The sequence below is a fragment of the Cynocephalus volans genome, chromosome 1 (genome assembly GCF_027409185.1).
Source record: "Cynocephalus volans isolate mCynVol1 chromosome 1, mCynVol1.pri, whole genome shotgun sequence".
Classification (NCBI taxonomy): domain Eukaryota; kingdom Metazoa; phylum Chordata; class Mammalia; order Dermoptera; family Cynocephalidae; genus Cynocephalus; species Cynocephalus volans.
Genome location: NC_084460.1, coordinates 230,555,969 through 230,574,982, shown reverse-complemented (window position 1 = coordinate 230,574,982; position 19,014 = coordinate 230,555,969). Strand labels below are relative to the sequence as shown.

The window sequence follows — 19,014 nt, the reverse complement described above, 5'->3', positions numbered from 1 at the left end:
CTCCTAATGTTTTTCCAAATGTAAGAAAACTCTCCCTCTCTCTCAAGCTATCTATAACTAACAAGAGTTTGGCAAAATGTCATTTAAAACAGAGATAAAAGCATGTGTTTTCTCCCTATTTGATCCCCCCAAATTTAATAACTTTAAGAATCTTTATGATTATTATGACAATGTGGCTATTTTTATAAGTTCAATGAAAATTAAGTCTCTCTCTCTTTATAACAGGATATAATGTAAAACTTGGATATAAGATAGCATGTCTCATTTCCAAGCTCTGACCCTTTTTTATGTTGCTGTAAATTTGGCCTGGTGCTGCTTCATCCTGCTGTTCATCTTTCCCCCCGACCTGGGACAGACAGATCTTCACCTGGGATACAGTCTTTCCAGCAACATGGGACACACCACTGAAAGAAAGTGAGCCGAGATGCTTCTTTCAATCACCATCAGGGAAAGAGCCTTCCCAATACCGAGAAATTTATGCAACGAAAAGTAAGACCTTTTCAATCTAGATATTGATCATCAATGCTTTTATAAGGAATGCCTTGATCATAAAGGGGGAAATAATGTCTTCTCTACAAAAGCAGTTCTCTAAATTTTCCTGGCCTTAAAGAGGGTGTTTGCAACTTGGATGAGACATCCTATTCTTAAACAAAAGATTCGTAATTGCTCAAAAATTTTACAAAAAGACTGGATGCTCTGGAAACAGTAATGTCCTAGACAGTTTTAACATTAAATGCTCTGAATTCACAATCAGCTATTTTATGGACCATTCCAGAGTTTCAACAATTGGTAATTACACCCAATTCACAGCACATGGAGTGATGCTGCTGCAGCTGCCCTGAGACGATGACATCACCAGTCCTCACCTGAAGTAAATTAAAAGGACTTGCCATGCTAATTAGTACTAACTTTGCTTTAACAAAATGCTTTTTGTCTTAACCGTGCTAACCTGATCTATAGCTCTTGCTTTTTCTTTTAAATAAATAAAACGGGAGAGATGGGGAATATACTAAAAAGCATATGTACTTCACAGGGCCTGGTTTTCCAAAGCCTTGCAGTTTCAAATATTGACCTTGCAGAGGACTGGAAATTTCCCTCAGGGTATAAGTCTCTGTTGCAAGATAAGGATTGTGGCACAGCAGGTTGCTGGCTCAAAGACAGACTAGTTACTGATTGTTATGTAAAGATACTGAGAAATTGCTGTTAAAAAGGAATGTTTGCTAAGATTAAACTTGTTGATAGGACCACTTAACTCCCTTACTGGGATGTCATCTGGCTTGTTTCACTGAAAGTTACCAGCCTTTGTTCTCTTCCTGTAACTTCCTGGTCTGGAAAATAAATGCAAGAAAAGAACCCCAATTTGGCATTAATTTCCCAAGGAAGGAATGCCTCTTGCTTGAGGGTTCCAGGAGATTAACCACTTCCGGGCCTCTCACTGCTCAGTAGAGATGGGCTTTGAGTAATCCTTTGCATCTCCCTCACCCAGTCGAAGTGGGGTGACAACTCCGTGGGGGACGAAGCAACGCAAAGCAACAGAGAAGTGTGACCATTCAACAACCAAAGCCCTTAGTTTTCTCTTCAAGCTTCTTCTTTCCAAAGACATGATATCTGACTCATGAGCTAAACAAGTAACTCATGGGTAGGTTTGGTTTCCAATGTTAATCATAGAGGGATGGGTGATGAAGAAAATGTAGCATATTGAGAAGAAGTATTACTCATGTTAAACTGATGCTGGTTCCAAGAGCCAGAATGAATACCCTGGCAAGGAGGAAGATGGTCACATCTCACCTCCTGCTGGAGACACAGTGCCCTATAGATGGACCTGAGTTAGATTCTTAGTGCCACTGTGGGAAACGTTTAAAGAACATTACTTAGCCTCTTTGAACTCCAGTATCTTAATTTGAACAAAGTACAAAAATACCCACCTCACACAACTGTTGCACTGCTACAAAGATTTACTTGTATTCACTGCCTAGTGGCTTCCTTTCACCTTTTTCCTCTTCCTAGTCACATCTATTTAGCTGCTTCTCCTGCCTTGATGGCTCCACAGATTACACAAGTGCTTGCCTTAGGCTTCTGTGTCCTCATGTGCTGGGCATGTGAAGATGCTCAATAAGCATTTGCTTTGGTTCCAATACTGACATATCAGTGAGAATTCCCTTTCAAGTTTAATCATTCTTAATAAACTGAGAAGCAGTCCTCATGTATTTCACTTATGTTTCTGTCAATGGTCTTTGCTGGCTGGTTAAACTGTGAGCTCAGAACTGGGCTCTGGAGAGATACAAAGAAAGGGTAAAAACACCATTGCTACCTTCAAGGAGTTTATAAACAAATGGAAGAAATGAGTAGCATGGAAGAACCTCTACACACGTCAGAAGGCAAGAGTACCTGGATACAAAGTTAAGTCCATGATAAGATGAGATGGGTAGTATGCAAAGGTGGGCAAGGAGAAGGTGGTTTCTGGACTCTGAAGAGGTAATCATTGGCTGAATTTTGTATGACACTTAGATCTTGGATTTCTTTAATAGTCTCCGGCTTACTGTTGACACTGTGCTTTCCCGAACATTTTTTCAAATACAACTATACACACACACACACACACACACACACACACACACACACACACACACACACACACACACATACATATGTATAAAAAAACTCCATATATAAAGGAATGCTCTTCATAAAAGAAATTATAATAAAGCGATCATGTCTGAAGTTACTTGTTACGTACCCAAGGAGTATGCTTGAGACTCTTTAGTTTCAATCCTAATAGAAATTTATAAACCACTGATAGAGAGCTTGGTTTGATCATCTGAGAGTCATCTGGGAGCAAGATCCCTAAGGAAATGATTCCACTCTTCCCCACTATATTTTGTACTCTGCTGCCAGACTAACATTTCCAAAAAGTCATGTCTCTTCATTACTTAAAGCACTTACTAAAGTTCAAATGTCCTAGTATAGAATTTAACACTGTTTAAGTGTCTCCAACTTGTGTTTCTACCATTTCTTAGAAGTCTTCACTACCCTCTGACACTTCACCATATTGGCCTTATTGCTGGGTTCCAAATATACCATACATCCAATATATCAGGCTCCAGTCATGCCACATATCTTTACTTTATTTCATCTTTATTTCAATACTGACATGGGCTTGAGAATCTTCACAGTTCTTGGAGTACATTTCCTTCCCCATTTTTTCTCTAATTTATATACTCAAAGTCCCATCCTTGAGTTACTCACTACTTTAATCACTAACTCAGTACATATCACATTATATTACAGCTAAGTATCCACTCTGCCTGTAGAAGCAAGGCTCGTGGTCCTGTATTCAAAGTTCCAGCACAAATAGTAGTGCCCAAGACACCAGGAGAAAATGAACTGGAGGGACAGTTGTATCAGTTAGCTGCACCTTTATATGGAGAACATTTAAATAGATCTTTAAAATAAAGTATTACCAGTAATCCTTGATTATTAGGGTTCTTCAGGGGGGCCCACTACAACTAGTCTCTCAAAGTAGATATTTAAAGAATCATCATATTATCCAAATCACTCTCATAAACCTTTCAAATGGTTGTAATCTCATTTCATTTCATGTGTGAATATATGAGATAGATATGTTGGAAAACTGGCAAGCAATCTTCCAATGAATTGGTTCAATGTCATGTGCACCCAAGTAACTGAGGAAATACATGCTTATGTAATTCTCATAATTTTCTGTTCATAAAGTTCAAATTGTTTGAATACTCTTGAAATGTTTACACCAAGTTTTCATAACTTTGGTAGTGTCTAAATTTAAATATGTTTAAACAGTCAAAATGTTCTACATCGATTTACTGATTAATATGAAGGAAAAAAAGACAAGACACTTTCTATCACAACTTAAAATATGCAAAGAAATTAGTTAGGATAAATATTTATTTCCACATAACATTTCTCAGTTGTGAAAAACACAATATCCTAGTCACATTTACACATTACTTAAACTTTTCACTAAATTACATTCAAGATATTCAGTAATTTTGACCAGTAATCTAAAATTAGGAGTAAATATATAACAATACATTTTCTTATATATGATTCCAAAATATTAGGATTAACATAGGGATAGCATTAAAATTCACAAGAACAAAATGACTATAAAAATACTCAGAAATACAGAATTTCATTGGATATGATTGCTTATTCAAATAGGAGATCATGTGAAGGTTTTAATTCACTATGATCATTTTTAACAGAATGGTTATTAATATACTAAAATACTAGGAGGCTGCTTTTGAGACTGACTGACTAAATCATAAAACAACGGAAATGTTTATAATGTAGTATCTGTATTATAAAATACACAAAGGCAACACATTTGGAACAGAAAGTTTCTGTATTTTTCTTCAGTATTTATAAATACAAACTTTATTAACTGCAAATTCTTCTTCCCACAGGTTTTAGGCTCATGTTCCATAAAAAAGTTTTAAAAAAATTTTTAAAGGCTCCTTACAGGATTATGAGGGGAACTTTTCAGAAGGTATCAAAATGTTGAACCTAGCAGAGTCTTTGTTGTGTTTTATCTCCTCGTTACCTTAATCAAAAGAGGAATTTTTTTTTCGCTTTTCATATGCACTTACAGAGTACGTAATTAATAGTTTGTAGAAGCCGCAGAGCTCTGAATTACTATCAGATTGGACACTGAAGTATTACAGGGTTGATGATCACTGATTATTCCTAGGAATCAAGATTGCTATGAGATTTAGCCTTTATTAACTTTATATTCATCTAAAATAAAATGAAATATTGTATTTTTAGTGATGCTCAAAAATTAACAACTTCCTTTTCTCTTGTATAAGCTTAATAAATTTTTATTTATATCATATGGATTATATCATATGGACTGAAACGGCTGTAGAAACTTCTCAAATGGGATCTGAAATTTTCATTTGAAAGATAATTTTTTCCACAAGATGCATTCAATTAAAAGTGGAAAAGAACCTTGCAGAGAAAAATTACAGTCAGAGATCTGTTGTCTAACATTAGAACATGATTTGGGACCAGCATTAAGCAGTGCATGTCCATTAACAGCAGAATAACTGCACAGGAGTGGAATTTCATGTACAATGATTCACCATGTAGTGTTACACAAGCAAGTGTGTAATAGGTTTATTTGAAAAACATCTGTTGTCAATGGGAGAGAAACTTAAAGGTTTATATTGAAAATCTCACAAAACCATTACAAAGCTTTTCTAAAGCATTTCATACAAGCCTAGTATTTGATCATGTAGTCACAACTTGAATACGTAAGCAAATACTATTTGACCCTTTGCATTGGTGTCTGATTCTTTTTAATAAGTTGTGAACAGACTTCTACATATGTCTTCAAATGACTTTAAATTTCAGTTACATATAAATTCTTAAGTACTAAACATATCATATTAAATCAAGGAAATGCATAAATACAATTATTAAAAATGCTTTCAAACTAACTTTGATTTGGGTCTTTTAAAATAAGTCACTAATGCTAAGCTATAAAAAATAAAAAGAAGTAAGACTACCTTGCAAAATTCTTCTGAATGAAATTATCAGGCATCTTCAGGTCACTAACGTAGGAAAATACAAACTAGGTAAATATGACTTATCTTTTTAAGAAAGCTATTGCTCTCGTAAAACTGACAATGAGAATCCAGTGTTTACGAATGTCTAACATACAGCAAGAAATACAGTTTCTTGCATTAGCTATTGTATCTGCTCACAAGGGTGTCTCACTGCTCTTAAGTTTAAACACAGAAATGAAACAAGTATTGCACTACTTACAGTATGAAGGTGGATTTGGGATGAGAAACAGAATTTACAATACATGATCAAAACAATTTTATTAATAATTGTGACACTCTTCTCATATATATATGTAAAAAATAAATTGAAGATCAAGTCATAGACAAGTCTCCCTGTCAACACCTTTCCCTGAGTCAGCTTTCTTCTCTTTTCGGTTTTCAATGCTATAGGGGAAAGAAGGAGAAATTTATTACTGCAATCCAGTGTGGCTACCATGAGATCTGCTTGCTCAGACACAAAACCCATCAATCCAAAAGCACCCAAGAGCCCTTAGGCACTGCTCTCTCATGCTGCGCAACATAGACAGCAACAGTTAAAATCCCCTGCACTCAGACAGAAACCAAGAACTGCAGAGAGGGGAAAATTCAGAAACAGACATTAAAAACCAAAAGCCAGACATTTTTAATACAGTTCTAAAAGCATGCAAGATTAATACCATGGTCCTCATTTGGACAAATGAATCACTGATGATTGTTGAAAATGCCAGTTATGCCCCCATCTTAAGACAGTGCCAACACTCGTAAATGACACAAACAAGATGTCGCAGTAGCCATTTTTGGGCTCTGCTGCAAGTGGCTCATCCTTTGTGCATGGACTGTATCTTGATCTTCTGTAAGGACTGTGTCTTGGTCTGGTAAAACAGACACATCTTCACTGCTCTGGAGGATGTGTTGCCCTGCACACAGCTCTGCAGCCATCTGTACTGTCTCTTTGCAGATAAATCCTCACCCTGTACACAACAGGAGTGATGTTTTACCTTACTCTTTCTAGAATAAACTCATTCCCAAGTGGCTTCTGCTTAATCTTAGCTTCCAATTAACTTTACCAATGGACAAGCTGGTAATGTGACTACCCTTTTTGTGTATTTTTTCAGTATTTTTCCACTGTACACTTTTCCTACTCTCACACTGACAGTTTTCATGGAAAATTCAAAATAATATCTTCACGTACATCAAGCTCACACCAAAAGTGAATGCTCCCAGAGATGGAGAACTGCTCACTCCCCAACTACTTCCAGAGCATGGCAAAGCCCTTACATTTGAGGCCACTCTGTGACCCTCCCTGCTGCTGACATGAAGGGCAACCCACATCCCGTCTCAGAGGCCCTGACCTAGAAGAACCTGCACATTTTTACTGTTAACTTCGGCCCTTAAGAATTTATGGAATAGTTGGTGGTGGAGACACCCTTGGTTTTACACATCTTTTCCAAGTAATAAAGTAATAAAATTCCGTTTTTCTATAGGGCCTCCTGCGCAGCTTTCTTAGTGGTCAATAACTTAGAGACATTTTAACAGTATGTTTTTTAAATTGTTTTTCCTCCAATTCAAGCTAGAAACAGCCCTTCTCAGTTGTCACCACCACCCGGCACCATCAGGTAAGAAGTGCCGGAGCTTCTGCCATCTGTGGCATGCTGCCAGCGCTGAGAGCTGGTGTGAGCGAGTGTCTGTGGCACCCGGGTTTATGCCTGCCACACTTCTCAGCACATGCTACTTACAGGTCAGAGCAAAGCAACTTTTTTCCATTTTCTTTTCTACTTCCATGAGAAGAGATGACAGTGTGCACATGATGTGTTGAGAGCCTTAACTCTGTATTTTTAACTCCTCTATCAGTATGACTCACTTTCTTCTACTTCGTGTTCTTTTTATATGACAAGTGTCTGCTATCCTGCTTTCCAAATTAACCTTTCCTTGGGATCTACCTGGCTCCCAGTCTTTTCTGTCAAACAAAGCCAATGAAAGAGAGTAGCATGGGGAGTAGAAGGAGTACTGGGCTCAGAGTTTAAAGATTTGGGTTCAATTCCCTGAAGCTAAGAATGAGCTATATGACCTTGGACTAGTTATTTAATCTCTCTGAGACTTGGTTTTTTCATCGTATAAAATTAATTTGGATTGGATGGCTTCACATGTCCTCTTCTACTTCAAATTACAGAATTCTGAGGCTCGTATTCTCAATTCTAATGATCTCTATCTTTTGAAAGAGAATCTTTTGAAAGATCCTATCTGAGATTGTGGGGTCAGAGACGTAGTGGTCTCTAAATAATTCCTATGTGCAGAATTCCTATGTGCATAATTCCTATATGCACAATACTTTGGAACATAAGAGGTCTTCCATAACCTTTTGATAAATGAATGAGTTCCCAACGGCACTATGAGTTACTATGCAGTGAGAAAAAAGACTCAGGATATCAACAACTTGATTCACAAATGTCCTTCCTCCTGATGCCCTGCTTCGGTTATATTGATTTTTGGTTACAAAACAATAACTGAGTTTTTATTTTTTCATTGAAACCAGTGCTTTTGGTATCAGATAAGATTTCAGCCAACTATGAAGCAGAAATTCTATAACCAACTCAAGACTTCTATGAAAAATATTCTCAATTTAAATCTCCTTAATGTATGACTATTATTCTCTGGATTTCTTGCTACATTCATTTTTCTGGATGCCAATCAATTTTAAGCTTTCAAAGTAACTAATATATATTATGTATCCTTATGTGCCATTGCATTGAAAATATATTGCATCTGTATTATGTGCCAGGTGTTCTGTAAAGACCTAGGAATACAAGGTAGGTAAGATTGTCTCTGCCCATGAGGAGTTACACTTTAAAATATAAGGAAATAATAGTGCAACAGAGAGTCAAAAGTGACCTGGTAAGTTCATGCTGCTAAGTAATCTATGAAACAGTAACTTTTCAATGGCACTAAAATAATTATGAACAATATTCACAAAGAAGTCATGAGACGGCCTAGGCCTAGGAAAGCAGAAAAAAGAAGGAAAACCAGGATAGAAGAAAGTTGTGGGGAGTGCAGGGGTGGGGTAGGGGAAAGGAAGGGAGAAAAGAGGGTTGTCTCTGCTGCCAAGGCAAAACTAAATACTGCTTTTCCCAGTATTGCAGGGAACCTTTCCAAGAAACACTGATCTTGGGTGTCAGTTTAATAAAACATAGCAGTTGCTCCCCTGTTCTGATGCAGTGTGGTTTTTAATAAGCCTTATATCCACCCATCAATTAATAAGCTGTAGAAGAGCTTGTGACCTGTATGTATGGCACTAGGATCAAAATTAGACATTCTACAGATCTGGTATAATTTGCAGTTAGAGCTTAGATCTTATTTTCAGTTAAACTAGACAAAAAATATTTTCGACCACAAAAAGTGAATAAAATGACTGAGACAATATAACTTCTACTCTAAACTACTAAAAAAAAGTTTCTAGGCTTCTCTGAGGCATATTATAGCAAGGGATAGGATGAAAAATAATTGGGAGTAGGGAATGTAAAAGCCTGCGTGGAAGCCAGATTAGGTCTCAGGAGACACAGACTCTGGTAACCTAGTCTTTAGGCCTTTTTTTGCTAATGGATACTCTAACTAGCAAATTTTCACAGTTCCTGGTCATCATACCTCAGTGCCTTCAACAGATACCAAGAGAAGGCAGTGGCTTTGGGAGATTATTGCTCTATTAGTATTGGTGGTTTTAGGATTTCTGTAAGCCACACTCTTTCTGCCAGCCACACTCTTTCTGCCAGAGTTTCTACTGTTATGAGAATGAAAGAAATAAACCACCAAGAGATATTTTTCACATGGAAAGCTGCAGATTTGATCATGTCAAAAGGTAAGGAAAGCTGGGTAAACTCTCATTCCACATAGTCTGAACCTTACACTGCTGAAAATATATGTTCAAAGAATAAGAAACAAGTGCTTATATCAAAATATAAAGGATGACCAATTTACATTGTTCACTAAAGTCCATCTACTGCCTAAAGTCATCTGATACACGTTTTTAAAACAAAAAAAGATTTTTCTGGTAAAGAGCATCACTTGACTTCATTACTTACTTTATGGAGTACCTAAAATATCATGTCTTAATAACTTTCATTTGAACCAAAGAAAAACAGAGAAAGAGTTGCACTATGAATCCACATAATACAGAAAGAAAAGCAATTTACAGGTTTGATTGTCTCAAACTCTCCACATATTTCTCATGGCTGGCATTTTATTTTGTGTTCATAAACATTGATTTCACATTTTAAAAAATCATAGAAATGCCATATTTTTATTGTGAAAGGGTCCACGAGTACATACTTCACTGAGTTTGAGAAGCTACTCTTCTCATAACTCTGACTTTCTTCCAAGAGTGCTAGCAAAATGCAGAATTACTGTGAGGATGACTCTATCAGACTGTAGTAGGGATCTCTGGGAAGGGAAGTTAAAGTATGTTTTATAGAATAAAACATTGCTTGTGCTTGAACCAAGAAAAGAAATACATGAAAGTTTAAAACCCTATTAAAAGAAACCTCAACCAAAAGTCTAGTAGAGAGCCTACTGAGTAACTTACATTAACCTCCTTTGGAGTAAATTTTGGAGGTAGTTGAGAGAGAGACAGAAAGAAAGAGAGAAAGAAAGTGACAAATCTCCAGCTTCTGGACTGAAGACTCCACACATTACTGATTGTCTTATGTTGTTTGGCATAGAGGTGACATTGAAGCAGCATGCCATTTTGGGGTGACAAAAACCAGCAACAAGAGATACATCCTCCAAGTCTAATGTGGCCCTTTTCTCTAGCCCATGTTTCCAATTACGTCTCACAGAGCCAGGTAAATCTTGCAGATTTGAATGCATGTTGGTACACAAATGGAAATTCCCAGCTTTTCAGTTTCTTTTTTTTTTTTTTTTTTCTTTTTTTTATTTTTGTCGTTTTTTCGTGACCGGCACTCAGCCAGTGAGTGCACTGGTCATTCTTATATAGGATCCGAACCCGCGGCGGGAGCGTCGCCGCGCTCCCAGCGCAGCACTCTACCGAGTGCGCCACGGGCTCGGCCCATCTTTTCAGTTTCTTAAAGGGATAAATTTCCTTTTCCCTACCTAGAAATTTGATGCCATTACTAAATACAATTCTGTGAGATTTGGTGATTTACATATGATGCATTTATATAAATCATGGAGGGGAAAAAGGTCACTCAAGTTTCAGACCCACTTAAAGAGCTGAGTAGTGACAGAAATACCATAAAACTTCATCTTATGCTGGATCTGAGCCCAAGACTCTCCATGCCTTTTGCCTCCCCAAAACTCACACAGAGGACATAGGCTGACCAGGTTTCTAGAAGACACCATTTTTACAAAAGAAAATACAATCAAGGAATAGGTTTGAGGGAGAGGGTCTTACCTTTGGGGAATCAGCTTCTAGAGTGATTAGGAAGGGGAGCTTATGACAAAGACGTAATATAAAAATTAAGTAGAAAAAGTTAATTTAGAGTTATGAAAATAAAGGAACTTAATAATTATAGCAAACACTGTCCCAAATCCCTTAATCACTCTCTAACAAGAAGAGATATTAGCATAACATAATAATTCCTTTTTTTTTTTTGGATCAGCATCTAAGAAGACTGGAAGGTTTGAACTTATTTATAAATTCTGGAAAATTCAGTTGGAAATACTCGATATTTTAAGGGACACGCTCTTCTCCCAGCATTCACTTAAAACTACCATCCACAGCTACAGGAGTGTTTTTTGTGTTTACGTACAGAGAAGTAAGCATGGATAAAACTACCTGGGGCTGAAAGTTTTGGGGTAAGGAGGTTAGAGAAGATATTCAGTGGGTTGGAATAGGAGACTAGAAATATATACATATAAAATCCCCATTACATGTGCCATATGAGTTTTAAAAAAGGAAGTGGGGAAGTGCAAAACATGGTTAGACATCTAAGGGGGTCCTGGGAAGTGGGTGATGAAGGAATGTAATAAAACGATACTGCAAAAGAGTAGGCCAAAATGGGTCTCCAAAACTATGATGCATTGGGACTCATTTATAGCATCATTTCCTTCCATTGTAATAGTTTTAGAATAAGTTTTTAATTTGAAAGAGAGATATTGATACATTATGGTAATTAAAATTTCTTCACACTTTCAAAAATAATTTTCTGAGATATTTTAAACCTAAATCTGACAGAAATCAATACTATTCTTTTGCTAATAGATTTATGTCAAAAATGATTGAAATTAGTATAAATTCTCATTATTTTTAAAAAATTCAAACCTTTTAGAAGGAAAGCTTGACTCCTTATCTTTTGAGTTGTCGGCAGTAATCAGAAGATTCCTCCACAAGGCAGCCTTTGACATTTCATCAGAAATATTGATCACAGATGGATCATCTCTAGATAGAAGTTTACCCAAAATGAAATAACAAACATTAAATAAGTGACCGCAGTCACTCAATGTTAGAAACTAAATATAGGATAATAATATGTCTATGTCAAGTCTTTTTTCCCAACTTTTTTATTCCGCTAAAATACACATAAGATTTACCATCTTAAACATTTTTAAATGTAGAGTTCAGTGTCACTAAATACTAATAATGTTGTGCAACCATCACCACCATGCACATCCATAACTCTTTTCATCTTGGAAAACTGAAACTCTGTACCCCTTAACAATAATCCCCTATGTCCTCCTCCTCCCAGCCCCTGGCAACCACCATTCTACTTTCTTTCTCTACGATTTTGACTACTCTAAGTGCCTCACATAAGTGACATTATACAGTATTTGTCTTTTTGTGACTGGCTTATTTCATTCAGTATAATGTTCTCCAGGAACATCCATGTTGTAGTATGTGCCAGAAATTTCCTTACCTGTAAGAATGAATAATATTCCATTGTATGTATAATACCACATTTTTTTTATTGTACAGTATTTTTTATAATTAAAAATTGAGAAGTATTAAACTGAATAGTTCTCTAAATTACTTTAAAAATCTGAAGAAAAGATTCTAGTTATATAGACACTGATTTGGGCTGCAATTTTCTTAATTCATTTCAAATTACAGAGATTAGGTTCTGCATGTCCAATGCTTGGGCTCTCACCCTTAACATTTGTAGCACCACAGATCACTTCCCTCCCTTGCTCAGACCCTGCAGCAGCTCCCACTCAGAGTAAACTCTGAGTCCTCACAATGGCCTATTAGGCTCTGTCCCTCCCTCACCCTCTGACTTCACCTCCTGCCACTCCTGCATCCCTGCTCACTCCTCCCCAGCCTCAATGCAATGGCCTCCTGAGCTTTCTGGAACACTCAGTCTTGCTGCTGCCTCTGGGCCTTGTCCTTTCTCTTCCCTCTGCTCATAATGTTCCTTCATAAGATATAACCCTTTCCCTTTTTGTTCAATTGTCACCTTCTCATACAAGCCCTCGCCAACTACTCTACTTAAAATTGCTATTTCCATACCCTTATAGCACTTCCATCCCTTTTATTTGTTTTTTGTTTTGTTTTGTTTTTATTGCCCTTTTTACCCTCTGAAATACTAGACTATATTACTAGTTTATTTTTGCATGTTCTATCTCTTCCACCTTTATTCTACTTGAATATAAGTTTCATGAAGACAAGGATTCCTGACCATTTGTCACTGCTGTTCCCTTAAGAGCTAGACAGAGCTACACACTTGGTGCTCACTCAATAAATATTTGTTGAATAAATAAATGCAGCCTGTGTATTTGACAGTGGTCTTTCTAAATGGCTAGGGGAACTTACAACATGAGGGCCTATACTATGCCAGGTGTTTTCTTTTACATTTTAAAATGGCACCAATTATGGTAACATTCAGGATGCTCCAAAACATTACCAGGGTTTGAAACATAGCCAAATGGCAGCAGCAATAAATCACAGACCAAGTGAAAGAAAGTTTCAGGCAGTAAGAAAATAGCACTCTTTTTACTACATATAGGAAAGATATTTTGCTGTGAAAAAATCAATCATATTCAACAAAGATACTAAACTGACCTCACATGACCCTCATTGGTGGTTGTTCACAAGAGAGTAACAAATTCAACTTTTACAAGGAATAAAGCCTTGGGTGTCCCTCTCTTAGGTTAGAGGGAGAGAAATCTCTTAGATTTCTCTAATCCCACCAGCCCTTGGTCTGCCTAGAAAGATAGTTTCCTAGTAACTCAAAGTATGATATCAACTAATTTCCAAAAAGCATCATGTGGAATATAAGTTTTTCATGATTTTATGTGACAGTTGTGAGCAAAAAGAGTTTAGAAAATGCTGGATTAAATAAACTTTAATTTTTTTTTTTTTTTTTTTTTTTGGAAAACCGTAGTACTGCTTAGATAGTTTCATATGCCAATGTGCATTGTGAATCTCCAAATTGGAATGCAGTATGAAACATTTTCCAGACTTATTTTACCACAAAGCCCTTTTGAAAGTGGTACCACATGACACTAGGTTTCTACAGAAGACACTTGGGAATATGTTGACTCAAGTAAACAATCAACAGGATTTTAAAATTTAAATGTAAATACAAGAAATAAAGAAAGGAACAGCACCTTCTTTACTTTTGTTCACCCTTAAGTGAAAGATAATCATATTTTTAAAAATTCTAGAGTATCTGATTTTAGAGTTAGACCCTGAAGACCCTTAAGATTCTTTTCTATTTTTTTTTTTTTTAACACTATGACAAATTTCCTCCTCAGAGAAAAACCTTCTGTGCTTTTTTACTAGCATAGCCTTAAATAATCCTCAGGCACTTTGAGACCATAAAATTGGGTACTAAATGGTACATAAAATAGAACTGTACAAAAATCTATTTAAACTAAATTTTATTCAGATAGTTATCTAGATAGATAGATTGACTGATTGATAGAGAGATAGGAAGTGATAATTTTTTGGCCAAATTCTTGTAAAAGTTCCTATTATAACTTATAGGAGTTTGCTTTCTTTTGCTAAGTCTTTGTATATTATCATATTTTGGACATTTGTATAAATACATCCTAAAATGGCTGATGACTGAATCCTTCAACTCAAGAAATAGATTATCTCTTCAGAAGTGCCTTTTTTTCTAGGGGCAAATTTCATAGTTAAAACATTTACCTGTGGTTAATATAGTGAATACCTAGCTCATTTACACCAGAAGTGAATCTTGACCTGTCTTCAGGTGCTACTTTCTAAGAATGTGAAAGGGATCTTTCACATATATTATAAAATATGAGAAGAGACTTCAGACAAGAGCTCCCCACCCTGCTTCATTTCATGCTACAGCTATTATTGGTAGAACTTAGTTCCAGGACTTGGGTAATCTAATTCCTAGTATCAGTTCTTTCTACTCTAACACAACTTTAACATATCTCTACGGGGATCCACACAGTATGTAATTCATAAATAGAGAGTGTGTGTGTGTGTGTATCTCAACACATTCCATTATTTAATGTGTTTTTAAATTTGTATCTTACCTATAGTGCCCTTCCAATGGGAGTTGTACTGTGCCCTCATCTTCCATAGCTAGCATACTTTGTTCTTCCTAGAAAGACAAATATAAAGCATATAAAGTGAACCTGATGAGCCTCCAATTTACATTAAAGAAGAAACACAGATTAATGTTTCATTATCTCATTAACCTCAAGACCTTCCACTCTGTTTGCATTTATTAATGCTAGCACAGGTCCTTTCAATAAAGCATCAGCTACCAAGAACATAAGTAATTAATGAGAGTCTCATAACACAAAGTAATTTAAATGCTAACAACAATTTCCTTCATGTCACCCAAAGTAAAACATGGTTAATTTTCAAGCAGATTTTTAAAAAATTGATCTAAATTTCACAAGGACAAAAGTATAGGTAATGTACTCAGTTTTGTTGTTACAAAGTTGAAATTACATCCCTGGATTGCCCTATGAGGAGGGGATGAGGAATGTATTCAGAGCAGTAGTTTTCAAACTTTAGTTTACCTCTGAATGACCTGGAAGACTTGTTAAAAATAGATTGCTGGGCCTCACCCCCACAGTTTCTGATTCAATGGTTCTGGAGTAGTGGGGACACAATAATTTACATTTCTAACAACTTCTCAGGTGATATTGACTATGCTGGTCTAGGTACTCACTTTGAGAACCACTGCTCTAGAAACTTGGAAAGGGACAGTACGGATACCTTCCTATATGGATCGAAACACAGGTGTGCCTGAAGGAGGATGAAATGGAAGAGATTGACTCCACTCAGATGCATCATAGGATTTTGTTTTATGATTACAGCATCTTCTTACAATGACAATATTCTACCCTTCCCCAGAGAGTGGAAATGTTTCACATATTTATATACATTTATATATGTATTTCTTTATACATAACATTTTTAAGCTATATCTTTGGGATGAAGATAATCTTACGACTACCATATTGAAATGTCCTGATTCAGTTTTCAACTAATGTTATTATCAAACTTTTTCCATGCACCAAAAAAAAAAAAAAAAAATAGTTATGTACAGATTATAGAGCTTATTTAATGCATTTATTTCCAGACAGGTCAATTAGCATTGCTTAAGTTCAAAGAATTATTTAGGGCCATTAAAAAATATTTGAATTATTGACTCTAACTCCAGAAATGTAATTTTAAGATGTATAGACCTGAAGAGCTAAGTAACCACTTGCCCATATGGGCACTGATGAGAGAAAGTAAGCATGGCCCTGAAGGCTCATCTCCTTCCATCTGTCAGTAACTTAGCAGAGTTAAGCTGGCCTAAACTAGTTTAACCAGCTTAAACGAAACCAGTTGGCCTGAACCAGTTTTCAGACAGACATGACCCTTGGCTGGTGTCATTATTTCTGGCATACAAGACTATTCCCTGGTCCTCAGCATTCAGACCTTGTCGCTCTACTAGTATACTTCATGGTCTGAATATCCTGTGCTACTTTTCTCAACACTTAAAAAAACAAAGTGTTTTTTTGTGCCTCTTCAGCTAACTTGTGAATATATAATGCAGTGTTGGAGCAGGTTTCATTTCACTCTTGGAGTACTCTCCCAACCTGCTGGCTAAGGCAGGCCCCTCTATGCTGGGACTTTAGTTGTAGTATATACAGAATTCCCATGCCCAGCTTATACTGTGGAATAAAGGAGGGGCCAGGAGAATGTATGAGCTCTGCTACTCATGTTTCCTTCCAGAAACTCTGTGTTATGTTTATACTATGTGGGGCTAATAGCGTGTCTGTTACCCCTTCACATTCCAGAAACAAATTTTATTCTTTTTCTCTGTTGTTCTCCAAAGAAAAATTTTCTTTTAAGGCCCATCAGATGTATTTTATTACTTGTTTTTTATGCCAGTTCTCCTTGTCATTTGTCAATACCATTAAAACTTATTCAAGGTGAGTAGACAGTACCACTGATTTGAAACTACCCATTTCAACATTTGAGCAGAGCTAATCTGAAGCCTAGAATGAGTCATGTCCTGCTGCTGGCTTAGTCATGACATATGGAATATAATACATATATCACGTTAACTTATATGCACATCCTGGAGGTCATGGGCAGACCATATATATTCTTTCAGGTAGAAAAGGTTACTTTTTCTATAGGAGAAGTTACCTGACTGCACATGGAGGAACATAATGAGAAGACATTTCGTGATCCCAAAGGCTATATGAGTAAAACCAAGATATAAGCAAAATGCAATTCTTTCGTTGGTTGTCTGCTGAAAGGTTAAGCCTGTTATACAAGTATAGTATCTTTTCTGGCTAATTCAGAATAAAATGTCAAAATGCCAGGTGGAAAGCTTTAATAAAGAATAAATTCCAAAAACCTGAAAAAGAACAGTGCCATCAGTGCGTAGGTTACCTGGCAGCAGAAAACAAAGGCTCAAGAGTCAATCTAACAGCAAATGTTGGACCAATGCTTTGTGAACAATTTTGCTTTCTCTTCAAATGATTTTCCACTTTTCTCTCAAATTGCTTTCAATAATTATTTTGCACTCTGTGGCTTGTTAGCATGTGTGGGTTTTATACTAGTCATAATTCTATCCAAACAAAAATTCATCACCTCTAAAGATAGCATTTTCAAGCCATGCTTATCTGAAGGGAAGGATGGCAAAGCAGCCGCTGCCTTCAGTGCCAGAAGGAAGCTGAGTGGGCCCCCAGAGCGCGGGGATGGAGGGCCACCGGCTGCATCCCTGGCAGCACTGTGAGAAAGCCAAAAATGGGGACTTTCTCGGGAGGAGCAGTCAAACTAGTCACTAACCATCACGACAATCACAACCTAGGTTATCTCAATCATACGGGAAAAGAGAGAGGGAGAGCATAAAACTGCTAGCTGGTATCCATTACTTTATAAGTAAGAAGGACCTTAAAATGAGTTCCATTCAGCACTTCATCTACACAGCATCCATCAAAAATATGCTGAGTTCCACAACATGGTGAAGATGTAGAAGGGATGATGTCCAAAGTTTACTCAAGAATATTTCAGAGGTTTTGTCAGTTTGACTACAGGAATATTCATACTATAATTTAAACGTCACCTTTTAATTAAGATAGTCAAAGCATTTTTCAGATAAAAGCTAAGTGAAGGACAATTAATACTATATCCTGTAAAGGGCAGAAAACTGAGGCTCAGTAAAACAAATCTACTCATCAGCATTCAAACATTTACTGAGCATGTACTATGTGTTAGGTACATAGTGAACAAGAATAATAATGCAGGAACTATTAGTTAATCTATTCAATGAATATGCATAATCTACATGACAGGTAGACAGCTAGGTACTGAGATACCTAGCCCTACTTTCAGAGGATGTGAAGGATCACCATGAAAAGTACAACAGCAGAAGTGGTAGAAAGGAAGAAACTCTAGGTGGAAGAAACAATAGGGCCAAGCATAAAAGGAGGGAATGAATAAGATGTGCTTGCATGACAATCAACAACCAGCCTGGCTGGAGCCAAATTCTTGTGCTGAGTAGAAGTAGAAAATAGAATATGAGTCAATTTCTGGTGTGCTTTTATAAACAGGGAATTATACATCAAATTACATCATGAATCTGAATTGTATTTTGTGATGGCATAAAAATTACAATTCATATATCATAATACCTAACAAATGCTCTATTCTTTAACTACCTTTAGTGAACCAGGTAACATCTGTTGCTATATCCATTTTTCAGGCAAAGTCTGTATCTATGTAGGAGCCTTCAAATATCTCAAAGTACAAACAGCAACAGCAGAGAGTCAGTGTTCACAAAGATGCTTAAAGTATTAGAGAGAGAAAATATTCAGCAATTTTAAAGAATAAGAAATGGAAAGGACATTAGAAGTCGAGCCCTTTACTTCACCCAAAAGGAAAACAAGGCCTATAGAATATAAGAAATCTCTACCCATTTCCTTTCCCAGCTACTAGTAGAATACTTAATGCCGCAAACATTAGTTGTGTGTGTGTATAACTTTGAAAACT

At 36.5% G+C, this 19,014-nt stretch overlaps 1 protein-coding gene across 3 annotated transcripts in view; it reads right to left on the bottom strand.

Moving 5' to 3' along the window:
- Nucleotides 1–5,923: 5,923 nt before the first annotated feature.
- The window catches only part of SLC4A10 (solute carrier family 4 member 10), a 246,420-nt gene continuing 233,329 nt past the window's right edge, over nt 5,924–19,014 (bottom strand). For all 3 annotated transcript variants that reach the window (XM_063092448.1, XM_063092456.1, XM_063092464.1), the window contains 3 exons: nt 15,042–15,109; nt 11,857–11,973; nt 5,924–5,990 (listed from right to left, as the gene is read on the bottom strand). In XM_063092448.1, the coding sequence (XP_062948518.1) occupies nt 5,924–5,990; nt 11,857–11,973; nt 15,042–15,109 (252 nt within the window). The remainder of the gene's footprint in view (nt 5,991–11,856; nt 11,974–15,041; nt 15,110–19,014) is intronic.